This window comes from Acanthopagrus latus, chromosome 3, assembly GCF_904848185.1.
Source record: "Acanthopagrus latus isolate v.2019 chromosome 3, fAcaLat1.1, whole genome shotgun sequence".
In the NCBI taxonomy this organism is placed as follows: Eukaryota; Metazoa; Chordata; class Actinopteri; order Spariformes; family Sparidae; genus Acanthopagrus; species Acanthopagrus latus.
Genome location: NC_051041.1, coordinates 23764970 through 23786540, shown reverse-complemented (window position 1 = coordinate 23786540; position 21571 = coordinate 23764970). Strand labels below are relative to the sequence as shown.

The following is a 21571-nucleotide window of genomic DNA, read 5'->3' as shown; positions in this document are numbered from 1 at the left end:
AGTGCAGGCAAACAGCAATTGTGGGGTGGTCTCCTGGGTAGACAAAAGGTTGATCGATCTTGGACGCATTCCTCTCACTCATCGATGCTGATGATGGCTCAGATGTGACTCCTGGGAAATGAAATGCTTAGCAGATACAGAAATGTGCTGGAATTCTGATGGCTCATTAGCCACTTATGGTCCATCACTCACCTTAACCCACATGTGTTTGCCCTTCCCCCTGCCCTGTCCCTTTCATCGTTCTACATTCAACGTCTCTCTTGGCAACAACACATGAGCTGGCCACCCTTCAGAACAAAATGCATGTGTCTGAGTGCCATGTGCACCACTTACTCCCTCTCTCTGGACTCCTTTCATGCAATCACAGTGTAATTGAACTTGCTGTTTCTCTAGCAAGCCTCTTTGGCATTTAATTAGTGTTGAGTTTTCGTCTCTGTAGTACATTTTTCATTTGCTTTATGTTCAGTGCATTTCCCAGAACGTCGCCCCATTTGGGAGACACCACCCTGATCCTTAATTACCTTGAAGAGAAAATGTCTGTGGAGCCCTGCCTGATTGTGTTGTGCATTTCAACTTCTCCACACACCTGCATTTCATCTTTATTTTGTTAGACAATCTGGTCTCCAACTCAGATGTATAATGAAGGGTCACTGAGGGACAGGAAGCACCAGAATTCTTATTCCTGCTCTTAGCGACGACTGAGAAGTGGACTTTGATTGAACAGTCATTAGCTCAAAATCCCCAGGCTGGAGGGTAAATTGGCTGGTATAAAGGGAAAAGTGAAGGGAAGAGAAACACTATTAACATCATGTGCAACTGGCCTGCTGATGGGCCTCTAAGCAAGGCACATAACCGTTTATATACTGTTTGCACAGGTCAACAGACCTATCAAGCTTTCCCCACATTCCAAAGCAGCCTGCATGAGGCTCTAGTTAGAAGGATACTTGACATTTTAAGAGTACAGTGCAAGTGCAGTGCAGTGCAGTGCCCTTTCAAATCATGCTGTTCGGCACTGATTATCTGGTTATGTGAGGGCCACAACAATCACTAGGAGCAAGCATCCCGTAGCATCCCAAGCAACAGTACACATTCCTTAATGCTGACATTAGTTAGCAAATAGCTGTTGACAGAAATGTACACTCTCACTTTAATTTCTCAAAAAATAGAAAATCCTTGTTGCATGTCCCCACTCACCCAGAGTCCTTTAACATGCTGCTTCTGTTTGTTTCTTGCTGCAACAAGCTACTACAGGAAGTTGTTGCACCATGCTAATTTCCATTTTGCATTCTAGCCCATGAGACTAACGTTAGCTAGCATACTACTTTTGACAGTAACCCCAAATCTCACCTGCAGTTCTCGCTTTAAGAATGCAAAACATGTGTTGGCTCGGACTCCTTCAACCTTCTGCTTTTGTTTTTTGTTGCTGCAACGCCTTAGCAAGTTTTTGCGAGACGCTAATCTCTGCCTTGTTTACCTCTGCTTCCCCATGAGATCATGTGAGAAGGATCACGTGAGCCCAGCTTTAGCCTGCAGAGCCATGAAGCCAGAGCGCTGAAGCCTCTGAGTGGCATTCACTGTTTATTCAAGACTTGACTCAACAAGATGATTAATATTGAATGTGTCGCGTGACCAAATTGCACCAAATTTCCATGGGTCCTCAGCAACAAACCTGCAAAGTGTGGAGTAGATTGGATGAACTGTTCAGACAGACAGAGATTCCGTCCATTATAGTTAGATGAAGGTAGTGTGTTTTAGAGCCTACACAGAACACAAGAGCAGAAGCGTACCAAAACGGATAACACTGCTTTATCCGCTCTATTGTGATCTGTAAACGTTAGCATGAAGAAGGTTAAATTTGAAGCCGCTCATCTGTTTTTAGCGAAAAGCTACATTTGTCTTGAGTGCTTCCAAAGTCCTCCCAGAACGTCATCGAGGAGGTAGCGCGTGGCTGAGTGGGAGGATAGATATTACCCTTTTGAATGGCCTCATCTTTCAAGTGGTTGGGAACATTTTTCTGCTGACTCGAAAATAGATCGGAAAAGCACTTTAAAAAAAGAAAAAGAAAAAAAAAAAGGCTACAGACTGAGGCTCCTCTGCTTTTTCACAACAAATGTAAAGCCATCACCAGTGACATGATAATACAGCAGTAGGTTAGTATGAATCTTGAACAACAAACCTGAAACATCACTCGTCACAGTTTGTTGTTGTTGGTCCCATGTTCCAGTGAGAGAGGTAAGCTGTAATCTTCTGCCTTATTAAATGCTGAAATCAATAACGTGTAAATCTGGCTAAATCCACATCACTAATTCACCCTGTTCACTTCAATATGTTGGGTAAACTCAAGTGCAGCCTGTCTGGCAATGTATGGAACAGAATCATGTGCATAGGAGGCTAATTAGATTTGCAATGGATTTGAATTTTCAGGTTGAATGCATATACCCAAGCTGAACATAAATTCACAATGAGTTCATAGAGTTTTGTTGTCCTATGATGGTCTGCTAGCTGCTTAAGAGTTTTTTTTTCATGAATAAAACATGAAACGAAACACAATGAAATTTAGATTTAGTGAATACCTGCTAAATTGTCAAGCCACTTTAAAATTCAGCCGCTTTAAAGTACAGCTGCACACTCTAAATAGAATTTGGAGTAAACCTGGGGGTGTGAGGTTTGAGTGTGTGTTGAATTAATCGGGTAAGACATTTGAAATGATAGAGCCTACTGGTGCGGTTCAAGGCTGAGCTGTCATCCACAGATCCAGCTAACTTAATCACTTTCTATGACAGTGTTACTTTCAGGGCCAATGAACGCTTCCTTGACCTTATTGGTTAGAATGCTATGCAGGTTACAGGTCACATTATAAAATGCCCTATCCATAACAAGCACGTGCTCTGTGTATTATTAGTCTCTGACCTGAACCTGTTCCTGTTATCAGAGTCAGTTAGTTATCAGCAATGAGGGCTGGTATGATCAACAAGTTGGTACTACAGCAACCGATGACCAGGATAGAATATGTATGATTTGGGTGGTTTGGGATAAAATAATAAGTCAAAATTGACTTTTGGTTTCATAGGACACAAACAGGGATGATAACAAAAAAAAAAAAAAAAAATTTGAAGTTACAATTGGGCGAGAGGTCTCCTGTGGTTTTAATCTTATGCTTGAGCAAAGACTAGGTGAATTAATACATGTTTAGCTGCACTCTTTCTGCAGTATATGGGTAACCTCTGTTTTCAATAAACCAAGATGGTGACGAGCACTGTGTCAAACTCGCAGCTTCACTGTGGAAATCCTGTCACACTATTTACACTGGATGATGATGTTATGAAATCAGGCAGCACTAGCTCTAGGACAGTATCATGCAAGTACATTTTTAGACCCTTGTGACAGGACTCCAGTTTTAAAATGAATAAGTCAGAAACATTAAAAAGTTAGCCATGGTTTACACTTTCAACCAACAAATGGAACTAATGATAGCTTGACTAGCAAGCTAGCTCTAATGTGACAAATTAAATCTGCCAGCAAAAAGATGTAGTTTCAGCTGAAATCCAAAGCCAGCTTTCGCCTGTCTCGTTTCCAAAAAAATCCTCAGAATTCCAAGGGTACATTTGCCACTTTTATTATCGTAAAATGCATAACCTACCCCAATAACACACAGGTCAGCATCTCGCCAACATCCTGTCAATTAGCAAACGCTCCCCATACTTCATCAACGTAACTCGGGCAAATGTATGCAAGACGTATATGAACTCTCTGGGTATGCACGGTGAAAGAATGGAAAGTTCAACAGACACAGCAACAATAAATTAAAGGGAAAGGGATGACTAATAGATAACCAATTGCTCCATCACATAGTCAGTGGCTGACGTTAAATGGTGCTGAAAAAGAAATATAAGCAAAGAGTTTAGAAATGAATGCCCTGCAACACTCAGTGTCAAGGTCCACAGTTTACCCTGAAGGAGAGAGACATGCTGTTTCACACAGCAATTTAGCCTACAGCAACAGGCAGAAACAAAAACAATTTCAGCTTACACCTACTCGTATGTCATGGCAGCTCGTATCCCTTGAGGCATTCCTCTATTCCTTATCCCAAACCCTTGTCTTGTCCAAAAATCTGTGCAGCAACTGCTTGATGAATTTGTCCCCAGAACACAGAGTCATACAACCTCTACACCATGCTTGGAATAGATATGAGTGACTAGTGACAACAATATTGCTACTGTTAGAGTTGCACTTTGAGTGTCACTGACTCAAGTTTGAAGCTGCACAAGGTAAAAGTTTGAGTTTGAATAAGCCATCTTCTTTCCATGGCTGCAGCTGTAAAAAAAAAAAAAAAAAAAAAAAAAAAATGCTGGCGTCTTGGATCCGGTTTGTCAGCCTGAATATCATCGACCTCTGACCAGGATGCCGTGAAATTTGCTCCAAACTGTGATGATTCTTAAAGATTATGCCTTTAAGTGATCCCATGAGCCTTCATTGTATGGCCGTTCCAATTCCATATTTCAGCATATGAAATATCAAATGTATGGCACATATTTTGCGTGAAAATTGACTCTCGCCTTCAGGCATCCTGGAGAATTAACCCTAACCCCTTTATTATGTCTGCTGTGATTGTCACTGTAATAGATGTCATTTTCATGAAAGCTGCTTTGGATATTCGTGGATCAAAATGATGAATCATTATGTTTTTGAGCGACAACCTGGACCCCTGAGGTATGTCATTCCACTTGTACACGAGAGAAGACCACATCGGTACATGTCAGTGAAAAATCAAAATCAACTGGTTTCTGGACACTCCCTTTACTGTCTTAAACCAACTATATTCTGAATAAAATAAAACAACAAGTTAGTGATGCTTTTATATTCAAATTTTACAGCATAATCCATAATATGAGGACTGGCATATCTGAGAGAAAGATCTTATTTTGGACAAGGAAGAGGCAGTTGAACTCAGATTACATACAATTTCAGGATTCATGAAGCAAAACATGTCAGTATCTTTGAAACAAGCAGGCAAATGCAAATGTTAAGGTATCAGAAAGTATGCTGTTTGATAACCATATGTCATATACTGCATGACATATGGCCATAGGTAATGTATAGCCTTTTTAAATTGTAAATAAATAAATAAGAATAAATTGGGATTAGCCAGTGTCAGGCCCATAGATTATATAGAATATAGATTGACATTCCAAGTTCAAAAAGTGATGTCAATGTGGAGGTGCCCTAAACCCGCATTCTTTCAAATGGCCAGCAGGAAGAAACTACACAGATTTCAATTGGGTTTACACTTGGTCAGGCTGCCAGACCTCTTCATAAATGGATTTGTTTGTTTCCAACTTTGAACAGTTTAAAGCCAATCAGCACAAAGACGGGTGATGTGTGCTTATTTAACCCCTTTAGACACTGTGTCCATTGGAATGGATCTATTTAAAACACAAATTTTTTTTATTTATTTTTTTCCACTTTGTTTTTATGTTGGAGAGGAGTCAGAATCAGTTTAATTTTTCTCTTTTTGCCCGGCCAAAAAATTGCAAGTCTGAAGGGGTTTTAAATGAGGTCTAGATTAAAAAAGCAAAACAAACAAAAAAAAAACCAAACAAACAAATGAAACCTACCTGAGATGTGTTCATAGGCTCAGTTAAAGTCACTGTTATGTTTTTATTTTTATTTTTTTTAATTTTTTGAAATAAATGTTTATTGTACAATGTAATGGCTGTGAAGCAATGACACTATCAGCATTTAGACTGCTTTACGTGCTCACTCTGTTACTTAGTCTGCCACTGGGCATAAAATCTGCTGGGGAAAATGCCGGCTCACAGGTGATCCAGTCTTTCTGGCAGTCTGGCACCAAGTCTATCAGCTTTACCTCTCCATATAGTTTAAGTAAATGAATAAACTCACATTATGTCCTGCGTTGTTGGAAGTTGTTTCTTGGAGGAAAACAAGAACCATCGAGTTTTCTCTGCAACAGCGATGTTTACAACAATACCACTTCGAAACACTGGTTACTTTCCGCTTCCCCTCTCATCCTCTGTTAAACTTGCTCTCGTAGTTTCTGAAAAACAGGACAAACAACACAAAAACTCAGAATGTTTACAATTTGGTGTCTCTGAAGTTCATTTCCTACCTGCGGTTGTTACATGGGGTTACAAACAGTCCAAAATCAGGTTACCAAAAATCAATGAGAGAGAGGTCAGATTGCAGGTACAGTATGTTGCATTCTGTCCTCTGAAAGGCTGCGTACGCACTGCTGCCAACCACCCACTAGTTTGTTTTTTTAAGCACATGTCCAAATGTTTCACATGTCGGTGAACATCATGACCTTTCATTCAAAGATTATTAAGCATGGCTGCTGTATAAAACCGTTCATACAGAGAAAGAAAAGCGGGGGAGTTTTGAGCCGCATAGTTAATGGCACAGATTGACATTTTAGCCAACTGTGATGGTTCAGATGGAGTCTTTTTAGATCCTGAATGAATTCAGTCAATGGATCGCATTTTTTAGTCATGAAGTTTTTCAAAGAGTGAAAAAAATTCAGTTAGCACCCTGTTCCCCTAGAAGTGCAAAAAATGCCTACCGAGCAGCTTTAACTTCAGAGATTGGGTTAGCTGTTCATCAATAGGAAGAGATTAAAAACACATCAGGGATCAGCTCTGTTGTTGAAAAGACTTTATTTCAGCATGCCGTGATGCTGCCAGCGAGTGAGTATTGAATTTAAGAATAAGTATGGCAATTTCTCAGTTTTGCTGCAATAAGGCTGACGCGTTGCTGTGTTACTGCTGATGTGTGTTTACGGTTTAGACCTTGCTGATTAACAGTTTGGAGAACACTGAGCAAGCAGCTTGGCCCGGCGACAGGATGGGAGTTTCGAGGCTCTGGCGATTAACTGCTCTCTGGAGCCTCTGACTCTTTAGAAATTCATCCTGGGTGTACGTGATCAATGGGGAGGAGGTTCTTTATTTAATGTAGTGTACCTGTCTCTTAAAATATCGGCTCCTGATCGATTTATGTTGTCGAGTATACAGAGATATAAACCCTGAACTCTGATCCTACTCCTTCTGGACTCTGGTGGATGTCGAAACAAGTGGCGCTCCGTGTCGCCTCCACTTTCAACTGAAAATTGGGGGCTTTTCTGGAACCTAATCATCAGCGGCGGAGCAGATGGATGGTAGGGGAGGGAAATGTCGGGACACATTAGCTCCAGCCTTGTTTCCCCTTCGCACTCCTGGAAACAGAAACGACGTTAGCGGCGCTGGATCCGCTATGTGGCTGGGTTTCTGCCACAACATATGGTCAGTGCTGCTGGTCCTCAGTTTTTACGCCAGGACTTTCAGTTGAGCAATTATGCCTGGAGGCAAAAGTGGTTACGCAGTTAAAGTAATATCACCACTCATCTGTGTTTTGCTGCAAACTTTTGGACTGAGTGCACAATATTCTCCTATTCTATGGAATAACACAAATCCGTCAGACCGAGGAAACGACTTCTCTCCAGAGAGGAGAGCTGCTGCCCTCACCTCTGCTGCAACATTGGACATGTTCTGCCTCTCCAGGGTTCAATAAGATAAAAATCTATTTTTAATGTTGTTTCTTGGCTTCTGTCTGGGTTCAGGGAACCAGAGCGAGTCATGACTTCTCTCAACTTGTTGCCTTGTTATTTCTGTGCGGGCAAACAGGGAATGGCACACAGTAGAGGCCAAGTCCCAAGAGTCCCCTTTTGTACTCAGCAGACTTTTGTCATCAAGATCCATGTATTATTCCCTGAGAAATTAACAAAAATATGAAATGTGCTTGTCGCAATTTTAGAGTAGTCGAGAAAAAAAAATCCTTGATCTATCCCTTTATCCAGACCAGCACTCTCCCAGCATCAGACCTGTCCTCCATCCAAGTTTTTGTAGAAATCCATTCACCTGTTTTTGTGTAATCCTGCTGACAAACCAACCACCAAACATAAACAGGCGCAGGTGAAACATAACCACCTTGGCGGAGGTAGTAGCACTTCTGTTGTTACGAGGGCCGGAACAAGTCGCAACTGTCTCTTTGCAAGCTCATTAAGCTGCAGCTGACGCAAATGACTGCTGTTCTAACGTCGCAGGGCTGCTCTGGGTTTGCCCTCTTGGTCAGATCGGCACACTGCCTCTTGATGACCGCGATGCCAAGCCGGCATCTGCTCTCAAAATTGCCTGGCATGGAAAATGATGCTGGGAAAACCACAGCACATTAAATTAGGGCTGGCGTTAAGTTTTCAGAGTGCGCCCGACCGGGGTCCATGAGCTTTAAATAACATTTACAGTGGTGCTGAAGTGGACGGCTTTTTGCTTGCTGTTTAGAAATCCTAGGATTAGGCCATTGTTGTCTGTACAGTGCAGAGAGGTACGGTTGTAACAAATAGGCAAATAGGCTTGGTTGATATGACATGGTGACAAATGAGTTTCCCCACCGGTGATTAATAAAGCTGTCTAATCAGAACGTAATTATTCTGACGTTCAGCAAGGTCCGTCCTGTACACATTTGTGACCAGTCCCCCACCAGTTGTTGTCGTGCAGCGCAGGATGAAGATGATGTTCAGATCCAGTATAAAAGGCACCTTGATGCTTAGACAATAAGGTAATTGATGGGCTGAAGTTAGGGATTGTCTCCAAAGTGCCTGCCAAATGACAGAAAGAGCATTTCAGATTTCAATCATTTATGTTTAATGAAATATCCTGCCCAATCCCCACTACTGATCTCCAACCAGACCATTAACAACCGGAAATTAGCTTAGTCTTTACTTTCGTAAAAGCATAAATTAGAAGTAAAGCAGTCTAAAGCAATTACACATGGGTAATTTGATTTTTTTTCTTTAAACTCCCAGTATAGGCCCACATAGGGATGTAATGCTACAGATCAAAGTCAAAGTCGAAGTGAACTTTATTGTCAGTCAGATCATGCAATTAGTGCTAGTAATTACACAGAGGATCGAAATTGCGTTTCCCCATACTCCAAATGTGCAAGTAATATTTTAGCACACAACATGAACACAACATAAACCTGGTAATACACACAAATTTAAACAAATAAACACAACATATACAGACAGACAGTGGGCGTATACATTATATAGAATAGAATATTTTGAGCTATGTTACTGAGGTGAAAAAAGGTGCTATATAGCAAAGTGCAGAATAGCAGCATGGAGGTATGTAAACATATGATATTGTGCATATAGAGACAGCATAGCACAGACACTGAATTTAAATTAATCAACCCAGTGATCTGATTTTATTTATCTCTCTTTTTATTTTATCTCTTTATGATATGCTTTTGTTTTGAAATTCCCATTCAAATAGTGCGAATGCCAGGCAAGTAAAAGACAATGATGATAGTTACTGATAGTTACTGTCCTCTTGAGAATAAACCAGCAGTGTGGTAATGTTGTGAGTTTTGAAGCAAAGGTGAGTAAACAGCAAACAGGCCATCTCATAAAAACCCACCAACTTTTGTAAAATATCGCAATTGTTTACAGCTGACACTGATTAGTTTCGGGGTAGAAATTTGGGGAAGTTTTTTTTTTTTAATTCCTAAGCAAACTAAATCAACAAACTCACTTTCTTTTCATATGACTGAATAAACTGACCTGAAAGAACAAAACAATTTCATACTACTTAGTTCACATTTGGCTGACCCTGCCAATATTCTAGCTTCCATCAGGGTTCTGGGTACCTTATTTTTCCTCTAAGAACAGCATGTTTATTCACTTACGGAAAAAATACTAATACGTTTGCTTCTTGCTTTTGGTGAAAAGCGTCTCTGTCCCAGCCACTCCGCCCACCTATTTGCTTCTTGTGAGAAAATGTGCAGGTGTGTCTCCAAAAAGACAGTGATGAGAGGGAAGAGGCTGCAAAAAATGGCGAGGCAAAGCTGGAGAGAAAAACAGCAATAGTGTTTGCTCTTCAGGCAACCTCTCTTTCAGCCACTCCACTGCTTGGCATTGCCTTTGAACGGGAGGCGGTTCAGAGGACGAAATGGAAAACAAATCTAAAAACTCTGTGTTGTTCCCTGTTTATGTTTTCTTTCTATCAACCTGTTGACTGCAATACAGCGACTGATGGTGTGGCCGGTGTAGAGAGGCTGTAATGGATGGAGACATGCTGCGTGTTTACAACTCTGGTAGTGCCGCACAATAACACCTTAGCTCTTATTCATCCCCCTATATCGTTTCGCCTGCTGCTCCAATCAACCTTTTTTTTTTAACTTTTTTGGCTTGGTGCTTCTCTCACCTGACAGAGAATCTTTTAAGATAGAGAAAAAAGGTGTTGCTCGTAGGGAAAACAATGCTGTTTTCACCTTCTCAAAGCTCTGTTCATCCACGGTTCCGAGGGAGAGTGGTTTCGGTTCATAGCACAACTTGGAAGCCAACTGTTACCACTTAGTCCACAATGTGGTTGACTGGAGAGACGGCCTCGTGTGCCAAACTCTCAGAGTCGAGACTGAAGCTGTATTCCAGTCTGACTTACTGAGGCAGGTCAGCTCACACATAATATATTTATTTATATACACATAGAAAAATCACTGAAAAGCGACCCTTAAGTATTTGTTCTCCTGAGAGTGATGTAACTGCAAGTAACAGGGGCGCTTGGAGGCATGTTTGCGGTTACCGGTACAAGAAGAGAACAACAGAGCACATTTCTGTTGTTGATACACCTGAGGGCAACGCAAAGCTTTGATTTATGTGTACCGTCGGAGCTTTAGTTAGTGGGGGGAGATGGAGGAAAGTACAAAGCCCAGACAGGGAAGGCTGTGTGGGGGGGATGGGAATTGATTTGGCTAAATAAGCATGATAACCAGGTTGCTCTCTAATCAGTAATAGAGCCAATTAGGCTGGTGTCTTGGTTGGATTGGTCTATGAGATAGATCCATTATCAACCCTAATAGATGTTCTTTAAAAAAGTCCTTTCTCAGTACCAAGAGCAATTACGGTCTTTAAATATGTTTGGCTCTGCCTTCTTTATATAAATGAGTCGAAGGGAGGGGGAGAGGCAAGAAAGAGCAAAAGATGGAGGGAGACTCGCCGAACGCTTCAGAAAATGTGCCTGCCTGTAAGAGAGAAAAAGTCCACTGTGGTCCCGTAAATAGTCATTTACTCAGTGTTTTTTTTTTCCCCCTGAAGGAAAATTTAACCACAACACAGATGCTGTTTGAAACAGAGAGAAATGTGCACTGTTGAATTCTCCCATTAGATTACTGCCCATTTTCAAAGCGCCACCTTTTTGGGATGCCAGCTGTTCGTCGTGCTAGTGAATAAGATTAAAAAAAATGGCTTTATATTAGATTCAAAGGGTGAGTGCAGTCCTGCCTGTGCACCTGTGGGGTTGCCTTTGAATTACAGTTCAGTGTCAGATTTCTCCGCTAAAGTTATCTGATGTCGTTATTGTATGTCATCAGTCTCTGCATGCTTAAATTATATTCCCCAAAGTAACTCAGGAGCACAGTACGCATTGTAGTTATCAAACTGGAGTTACATCCAGGTAACTAATTCACCTTATCTCACTGCTGCATAGGAGACTACTGAGGCCATGGAGACATTCTTTTATTCAGTGTGATAGAAAGCTTTATTGCTATCACTATGAATATTGTAAACCACCAATTAACCAACCAAGCTTTAAGAAACTTTCCAACTTTCCTGATCACTTAGTGAATTCAGATTTCCCCATTTGTAACTTCCCTTGCCATAAGTGTCTTTACTGTTCTATTCTGTGATTAAATGTGATCATTTAAATCACAATCAAGTTTAGCACTAAAAATGTGATATACTTGTTAAACTGTCCATGTTATTTGTCTTATGTTTGGAAAACAAAATGCAAATTAAAAACCAGGGACATATTTAGATATATAACATAAACACCCAGGAAATAATTATAGTGCATTTTTTAAAATTTGCGTCATTGAATGGCTGTCATCTGAACATTTGAACTTTGACATCAGATAAATACCGTCAAACAACCTTTACTGTGTTTAAGCAATAAGCATCACTAATGTAAACAGAGAGTCCACTTTTCCTTGCCCTGCCGAAGTCCTGCACTCTGTCGGCTCTGACCCAGTCTGCCCATCGAGTGCAACAGCTTGATCCAGGATGATTTCTGTCAAGATGTGGGCAAAACAATCTCTGATTCCCTGTTCTAATTATGGCCATTTCTTTTTCCTGTGATTAGACAATGACCAGGAGGAACCAGTAGTTGTTGATAATGAAGACTTCGAGACTCTGCTTTCAATAGTGATGAAACATTTCAATCTAGACCAAAATGGCAGACCGACCGATCTACAGCACCATCCCCAGAAACACAGTCCGAGTGTGGCTAAAAAGTACTGCCAACCACGTGAACAGAGACTCCTTTCTTTCTTTCTTTCTTTCTTTCTTTCTTTCTTTCTTTCTTTCTTTCAAAGTTTTAGGTTTCACTGTTAATTACTGACTCTGTGGGAGTTTTTACTCTTGCCATTATTGAGGTTACTTTTCTGTCCTCTGAATTTCTCTTTCATCCTCAACAAACAAAAACAAATCCTTCATTTCTCACTGGAACTAAAATGTCTTTAAATATGAATGAACAGAGGGTCATCCAAGCCTGGCAGTGTGTCTGGCCCTCGGGCCAATATCTTGGCATGCCTGGATGCAGTCTGTCGCATCCCCCATCTATGGGACAACAGAAGACACTGAGACCTTCTTGGAACAGACTTAAAGCGCTGCAGGTGGCAGGGATAACCCAGGGCAAATCTCTCCTGTCTAGCTGGCATCTGTCCTTCCCAAAACATTTTGGTGACCAATTCAGAACCCCTGTGAATAGGGGATAAGATAAAAAGTGTTTGTGGCCAAAGGCAGTTTCTACAGAGAAGAATATTCATACACCAATGCAGATAAATCTAAAAAGTTTGCACCAATTGCTAGATTTTTGTCAACAACAATAATGTTCTGCTCACATAATCACTGGAGCACCGTCAAAAAAAACTTTCAGTGCACTGTAATGTGAAACAACACTATTACTCTGTAAAGAGAACATCTTTTTTGAGTACATTGCCTGCAGTCAGGCTTGATTTTATGATTAACCTGTCTGGTCTAGGTGAAAGCAAATTCACTGGTATTGAGATCCCCATCCATGCTCTTAGGAACACAAATCAAAGACGTAATTAGAAGTTGCTTTGGTTAAATGGGCTTGTTATTGGGCTGAGCTCTGGAACAGAGGAGTCAGATCATCCAAAAAGTTGTCAACAACCCCCCAATTTCAATTTACTCATTTCAAGAGAAAAACCTAAAGCAACTGTTGCACTATTATCAAAAAAATGAAGGAAAGGCTCCTAGAATACCAAAGTAACCACGCTGGGCTCGGATTGGGCCTGGAAAATGGACTTGGATAAGGGAAAAAAGCTTCTGCTTTTGGATATTATAGTTCAGCCAAGCCTGACATACATTGAAGAAATAGCAGTACCACAAGAAGACGAGAAAGAAGCTTATGAGAGGAAGTAAGTACTCTGAGCCACTGACACTGCCTGCAAGGGTTGCAAGTCCTGGAATTTCCCCATAGAAATGGGATACAGCGGATGCACTATTATTGAAGTCTATTGAAGAAAATGGGGCTAAGGGATTGCTCTATCCATCAAGCAATCAAGTCCTTGTCAAATGCAGAAGGAAAGAGCAGCAATTTGTGGATGAGTTTGTTGATTTGTAGATAGGGTTGTAGATGAAAAATGAAGAAAGATATTGCCAGGATTCACTGTTGAGCCCTTTGGAGTTGTGTTGGGGTTATGAATGAAACATAAAAGAAAAGCCCCAATGATTTACCTTCCCTCCTACACCACTCCAAGAGGGCCGGCTTACCACAAAACATCAAGTCCTATCAACTCCGCTTAGTTGGAAGTCAGGCTAATTTTGGTGTTCGCATTTCAAAATAGTCCTCCAATGTGCGTTTGAATGTATGACTGGCATTAACCTCAAGTTTAACATTTACCCCAAAGTTTAACATCTACCCCAAAGAACACACATATTCACAGAGCCACTAGCACGGATTTGGATTATTTCATTGAATTTTTCCAGAGTGACTGTTTCACTGATACTGTATCCGTACTTGGAATGGGCGGGTCTTAAGCCAACAGCGGGCGGGGCTGACTGGTTGTTATTTGAAGGCTAAAATTGGTGTAGTTTGATTAGAAGTTGCTATACCTGTTTTACTACTTACAGAGCAGCCCCAGAATTGAGCTATGGATCAACAGTTATTAGATTTTAATACATTATCTGTGCTGGATACTCGTTTCAGCTTGCTCAATCCTTCAGTATCTCTGACATTAAAGTCGAGATATGACATTTCATGTGCGCTCACATTTGGTCTCTCTTCAAATAGTCCGGTTGGATTCTGTTGTATTGTATTCTTAGGGAAAGAGGCATGAGAAGGGATTGATTGACGTAACCGGCTCATATGTGCATTCTTATGAAGTTTCAAGCTTATCTTTGGAGATGAATTATACAAACACCAGCTCGTGTTTACTTTTACTGTCACATCTACTTCGGTAATGAAATCATGTCTTGGTTTCTATGAAACTTGTCTCAGTTTTCATGGGGTAATTTTATTTTTTAGTTTATTAGTCCAAACTCTAATTACATTGAGATTACTTTAAAACATGAATTGCCTTTGAACACTCAATGCATTGCTCTCTGTGCATATTTTAGTTTTACTGAGCCACTCTTGACTGCTCATTTTATCATCCGTAAACCTTGCAAAATCTCAGTGACTCTTACAATATCTTGTACCTTACCATGTGTGTAACTCTCCCTGTAATGAAAGCACGCTTCTCTCTTTGATTCTACAACCCTCTGGGTTAGAGCACATTCAGATTTCGGTTGATAGGAACTCATACACACTCTGCTAATGAGACATCCCTGAGGCTGCAGCGCTCCTCCTTCCACCGCTGCCTTGACTCATTTACCTGCTATCCTCTCAAGTTTAAAGTAATTCTGGGTATCAACTTCAGAAACTGTTTCCAGAATTGGTCATTAATTTGCTTTCCTTTCACAGCTTCTCTGACCGCTGATGGCAGACTTCAGTCTTAAATATTCTGTGCATATCAAACAACTAGAAAAGCTCATTCAGAGATAAAGTTCAAGTGCAGGCTTTCTCTGTGAAATATCTGATCCAGGTCAGCAACATTTAATTTGAGGAGGGTAAGGTTTAACAATAACTTAGGTCATTCCTTGGCTACTTGCTTGTAAAATAATGTCCTTGATGATGATGACTTGTTGGCTCAGCATCCACCCAGGAAGCCCTAACTGTCAGTGTATGTCTGTGAGTATTCTAATTAATATATGCACTTTCTGCTGATGTAGGCATGAGATGAGCAAGCAATGATGACCCAAGGTCTTGTGAACACTACCAACTAAATCTTTCACAGTCAAACCAGAAACACTTTTATTGTATGTTAGCAACTAACAATTCAATTCTGCTTCTGTTTGGCCAAGCTTATCTTCTTTTCAGCATAAAGTCACCTTGATAAAAGAATGGTTCAGTATTTATGGAGGAGATTATTTATATGGAACAACAGCCAGTAGCCAATTAACTTATTTAGCATACAGGCAGGAAGCTAGGGAAACAGCTAAACTCGCTCTGTCCGCTGGCAATAAAATCTGCCGACCAGCTACTCTGAAATTCACTGATAAGCATGTTTGTTTAACATGAGCAAAAAAACTAAACATTTAGTTGTAGTTAAAAAGGGAGTTACACCATGTAACCTGATTGTTGGCCATGCCAATTACCTCCTGGACTGTCTGCTGGCAGCCTGGCAATCATACACTGCTGACATGGCCAGGAAAGCTTTAACTCCTGCTGTTTTCACCGTACTGGGGTTGTTCCTGGAACATTATAATAAATGTTACTCTAAAACCATCATTCCCATCGATAAAAGGCTGTTTTGGCTGAGTGGGTAAGGTGCTGGACTCCCAGGAGAGGGGGGTTAATATCCTGTTTGACCCATATGGATTATCATGGGCAGTTTTTTTTTTTTATTTCAAAATGTAAATTGTTGGGTTAGGTCTAACAAAAATAGTTAGTTAGGTTAAGGCAACATGTACCCGTTCATGTGCTTGAAAGGACACCCTGTGTGTGTGTGTGTGTGTGTGTGTGTGTGTGTGTGTGTGTGTGTGTGTGTGTGTGTGTGTGTGTTTTTTCAGTCTTTCTCCCACAAAGCTATTACCAAAAACAGGACTGATCAGATTCAATGATGGTCCTGGAGCAACATTATGATATGCCAGGAACAACACCAACACAGCAAGATCAGATTGTGCATATTTGAAATAACAATCTAGCGACAATAGACTGGACCTTGTGTTTTTAACCCCCCCCCCACAAAAAAAAATCATAGTCAAACAAATTCACACTTTGTGTGAAGCGTAATAATGTTAAAATACCACAAAGAAAAACAATATGTAACAAACTGGATTACAGCAGGCACATTAGCTGTTAGCTAAGGTCTAATTGAATGTTATTATAATATGGAATATTATGGGCAAGATGAACAGCCTTTGATTATGATGATGAGGTCGTTATTTTGAATAGGCATGTAGACACATTAGCAATGTCATCCCATCCGTGCAAATCCAGGCAGCCATTCATACAGGACTCCTTTTATTTTCAGCGAAAACTAAACCGTTTTGTAGGTTCGTTAAACAGGGAGGAGTACATGTGTGAACAAGTTTTTTTAGACACTGCCTTTATGCTACACTAACTGTCTATTTGGCATGTGCAGACACGGGAGGACCTCTATGCAATAAATTAGCATATTGCAGTGTTTACAGTGATGAAATCTACCTTGAGGGTGTGTTCACATATTCAGACTGAACACAGCAAATTATAATTGGGCTTCATGCAGTCAGTGTAATAGTTGGTTGTTCAAGGGGTTTGCAAACTGAAGAGTTAAAATATATCGACTTTATTGATTTTTTTTTTTATTTTCTACCTTTCCTGAAGCCATATTACTCCACTCAAGAAGGGAAACGTGAGAGAGAAAACATCAACAAACCATTTTTAGATCAGGCAGCTTATGTATCATTGGTTTAATGGACCTTTGAGTCAAGAAAACATCCGCTGGTAGAAAGGATTCTCTGTGAGCAAAGCGAGGCAAAAATAAGCTTTGCATTGTATCTGAATATATCAGCAGGACTGTTTCCACAGTAAGCTAATGGTCTTTCGGTAAGATGAATGCCAGTTTTACACACTACTTAGCATTTGGTAACAAGAAACTGGTCCTTTTTCTCTTGAAAGATCCTCCGCTTGCAGCAGTGCTCATACTGTGAGCATAATGGACTGTAAGTATAATTCATGCAATCAATTGCTTAAATCAGACTCCTGCTGGTACAGTGAATGGTGGATATACAGTAAGTGCATTTCACAAAGACCAGCATGTTCCCATGTGTCCAGCCTGAAATGAGGATGTTACTGTACTGCATTGTATATTTTAGTAGATTTACAGAATAACCTCGGGGAAATTTAACCTCGATTTAACAAGCGCTCTGTGGAACAAAAGCTAACTCCTGAGAGTCTTGATGGCCCTGATTTCATTTAATCATCATCATGTTGTGTGTGCGTTGTGTCCTCCATTTGTATTTTATCTGTTTATTTGCGGTCTCTTCTATTTGTATTTTTTATTATTTTATTAGGGACTACGGATGCAAATGAGCAGCTTTGCTATGATCCAGCATGTTTACAGAGATGTTTTCAATGATCATTAATTTGCACTGTTCCTATCCAAAAATAAAGCATTATTAAACCAAAATTAAATTATTAAATGAAACTCCTGAGAGTCTTGATGGCCCTGATGGAAAGTGTAAGCTATGCATTACCTGTAGCTGAGTCAGTGAAATGGATTTCAAAAGGGGTGATACATCACAATATAATCTCTGGTGAATACTGAATGTGTTTGTCATCACTTGGCAAATTCAACGCTCAATAGGGAAAAGAACAAGAATGACAAGCTCTTCATAAATCATGTGAGAGAAAATTTCTGGGTATGTTAAACAGAGCGCAACTCATTCTGTGTCAGGGAAAAGGGCAGAAGCTGACAAACTGATGGCAGAAATTATTAATCGCTTTGCTCCGGCAAAATGTTCGCTCAGTTTGAAGATTCATAGTCGCTGAGTTTTGTAATTGTACCACTATGTTAGTCACGCATAGTCATCTTATCAAGTCGTGGCTGTTTTATGTTCTTGTCTGATAGAAATTTACACTGACGAAACTGTACTAAATGGGTGAAATCATGGATACTACAGCGACAGGCTCGATAGGCTTTAGCTATCTTTTTATGTTTCTCTTCTTATGCACTGATTTGCTTAGCTGAACAGCCAATAGGAGTGACTTCTTTCACTGACAAGTTCCCCCACCGATTCAAAGCGCACAGTCAGCTGAAAGCAGCCAACGAAGGCTAACAAGTTTCAGGGCAACAGATGCTCACGAACAGCCCGACAATGGCCAACCATCGGCCTGGTGTGTCCGGACCCTAACTCCTCTCATGTTGCAATGTATGGTAAGGTTCAACTTTCCAAACCGAGTCCGACAACAAAAAAACAGCCACACAGGTAGCTGCAGATGCCCTACAGATGAATAATTATCTCAGCCAGCTGTGCATAACCAGGAGACGAGACGGCCAGAGTGACCAGCATTTGATTAATTTGTTAATTTATTGCTTTTCAAATATCATATTAAGTTCAGAATAACTCAAATATACTTTTTAGTTAAGAATAATATTTGAACATTTTAAATTAGAGAGGATTTCCCTGATTGGTTCCACACACAAAAATATACATATGCTTTTTAGTAATACGTAGAATGTGGATTCTGGTTGCAGCTTATTTCACGACCATCGTCTCATCTTGATTCAAACACTTAAGTGCTGATTGACTCATTATGTCCAATTTGCCAGTGAAATACCACCGATTGCACCTTTAAGTCAAATAAAGGTGTTGCAAACAGGTTATTGCAGTGCCACTTACCTCGTTGTGCTGCTGTCGCCATGGCAAGCTTTCGATGATCCCTCCCGACTGTGAAAAGATCATCACCATTATTGTAACCACTGTTTTTTGTCCTTGGCTCTGAGCATCATCTGGAACAGTAGCATACTCATTCATTACTGTTGCTGTTGGTGCTGGCAGAGCAAACATTTGCCCCGCACTGCAACTATTTGTTTGGAGGCAGGCAGTGTTCTTGGCAGTCAGTGGCATTAGATGAAAAGCTTTTACTTCTCTCTCTTTTTCTCTTCATGTGACACTTGTGGTAGCCAAAACAAAAATTATTATTGTATAGGGAGATAAGATGTTTAAAGCATTATCATTTTTCTGTTTCTTTTCTTGGTCTTTTGGCTGAGTAATGAGGCAGCTGCTGACCAACTCCACTCAGACGTAGTCTCAAGGTATGAGACGTACATGAAAAAGGACAGATGGTCTTTTCTGAAGCCACAGCATTTAATAGGGAGGCATTTTATTTTATACTTCATTTTGTGTGTAGAAGAACAATTATTCTTAGCACTCACTTGTGAAAGATGTACTGATATTTTATACTTTAAACAGAAGTATGAATAAATGAATATATAAAAACAGTTCAAGTCAGAGTCCTGCATTCATAATTAAACAAAAGTAAATTAGTATTATCAGCAACATGTACTTAAAGCACTGGATCAACATTAACAACTCTCCCTGTGACCTGATCATTGAGATTATATTTGATACTATGAGATTTAAGAGACCAATGCAGCCATGAGGAAGCAGCATTTTACAGCTCTAGCAGATCATGTTGGAGTTAGTTTTAACATCTTCATTCAGATTCAGTGTGGTAGTTTGGTCCAGTGGTTCTTAACCTTGGGTCGGCACTTGAAAAATGTGTCAGATGATTAATAGCAGAATGAGAGGGAATAGACAAAAACTTTTTGTGAAATATTAGATAACTGAACCTCTTTGTTATCTAGAGGAAGCCTTGGGAAAAATTTCGAGGGGCAAAAGTCTCAATGGTGGAACAACTCCAAGTCATCTGTAAATTTTCAAAGACCTATAAATCTAAAAAGTAAAGTAAAAGTTACTTGTAACCCTAGCAGTCAGACAAAGTGCTGCAGTGCAGTAAAAGGTATACCCTTCATCTGAAATGGAGTAGAGTTGTAAAGAAGCAAAAAATGGAAATCAAAGGACCCTCAAAATGTAGTGCAAGACTGGAGTTAATGTACTTAGCCTACTTTACACTGCTGGAGCTGTGCTGTAAGATGCACCGACGAATAAATGGTTCATTAGCGTCACCTGGTGGACCCTGTTGATTAAACCTTTAAGCCCCCCCCAACTCCCCCAGTTGTTTCCGAATAACAATTCATCTGAATTTTGGTTTTAAAAATTCAAAAATGAACATTATCAACAGTGTACACCTTTTATATGCACAGTTATTATACTTTTTGCAAAAATGCCTAATTAACTTAGCATGCTTACTAGCTTCCCGTGGCCTGTCCTGTCTCCTAACACCACTATGTACATCAAGACATGATGAAACGTTGACAGTTTGCTACTTACAACAAAATATACTTAGAAAATGCCAAGAAAGAAAATGACTCACTAAACAGAAAAATACAACCTTTACAATAAACATTTCTAAATTCAAGTTTCTCTCTTTTAACCACATTAGTTACCTCGTTTACTCATTGTAAAACACACTTGATTTAAACTGACATAAACAAAATGAAACTCAGTAAAACAGTCTTGACTTAGCCTTGTTGTTTGTGATACCTGTGTCATCTGAGGTTGTGCTGCAGCAGGCAGACTCCACTCACAACTAGCTACTTGCTCTAGGTGGCTACTTGCTAACAGCAGCTACTTGCTAACGGCAGCTACTTGTTAAAGGTAGCTACTTGCTAATGGCAGTTATTTGCTTATGGCAGTTCCTTGCTAACAGCTAGTCATTACAGTCACTGAGGCAGTACAACAAATATTAGCAAGTCCAGTAAATTGGGGAGCCCTGAGCAAAAATACAAAAGTACAATATACTACCTTAATAATGTTTTCTGTATTGTGTATTACGTTCGACAGCAAGCTAACACGCACAAATATAACTTTGTAATGTTTTTTGCCTTGGGCCACCCTTGCAAGCCGTTTAAATATTGAGTTGTACATTTTAAGTGTAGCCTAAATTAAACATGGTATTATGTATGATTTGGAGGATGAATATGAGTGCAGTTCATTATAACTAGACTCTGCAAGTGTGCAGCGACGTAGCGGCTCTGAACTACTGGTGACACTTCCTACAGAGGCAGCGGATCTACTAACCCTTAACCAGCCTCCCTAATCCTCAGTCTCTTATCTTCAGTCACCGCAGTAACAGTAATCATTTGTTCATTCCAGGATTAAAAAGTTCAGCTCTGCTTCATGAACCTCTTGATTTGTGTATTTGCCCACAGATATGCATTATGCAGTCATATCCCCCCTAACCCCTCAGACACGCTGTGGCTTTTGGGTTTCTGAATAAGCAGCTCAGCATTATAATCCGCTATTGTGTTTCCAACCTTATCCATTATCTGACTTTATCTGCTCTGTGGG

General features: G+C 40.2%; 1 protein-coding gene across 2 annotated transcripts in view; it reads right to left on the bottom strand.

Annotated features, from left to right (window-relative positions):
• oprd1a (opioid receptor, delta 1a) overlaps positions 1 to 20965 on the bottom strand; it is a 38636-nt gene extending 17671 nt beyond the window's left edge. Inside the window, exons 1-4 of one of the 2 annotated variants that reach the window (XM_037094158.1) lie at positions 20765 to 20965; positions 18998 to 19045; positions 8438 to 8644; positions 5902 to 6055 (exon numbers count right to left, since the gene is read on the bottom strand). In XM_037094158.1, coding sequence (XP_036950053.1) covers positions 5902 to 5952 — 51 coding nt within the window. In that variant the 5' untranslated portion in view covers positions 5953 to 6055; positions 8438 to 8644; positions 18998 to 19045; positions 20765 to 20965. The remainder of the gene's footprint in view (positions 1 to 5901; positions 6056 to 8437; positions 8645 to 18997; positions 19046 to 20764) is intronic. The other variant, XM_037094157.1, reaches the window with a different exon arrangement.
• Between the last annotated feature and the right edge of the window lie 606 nt (positions 20966 to 21571).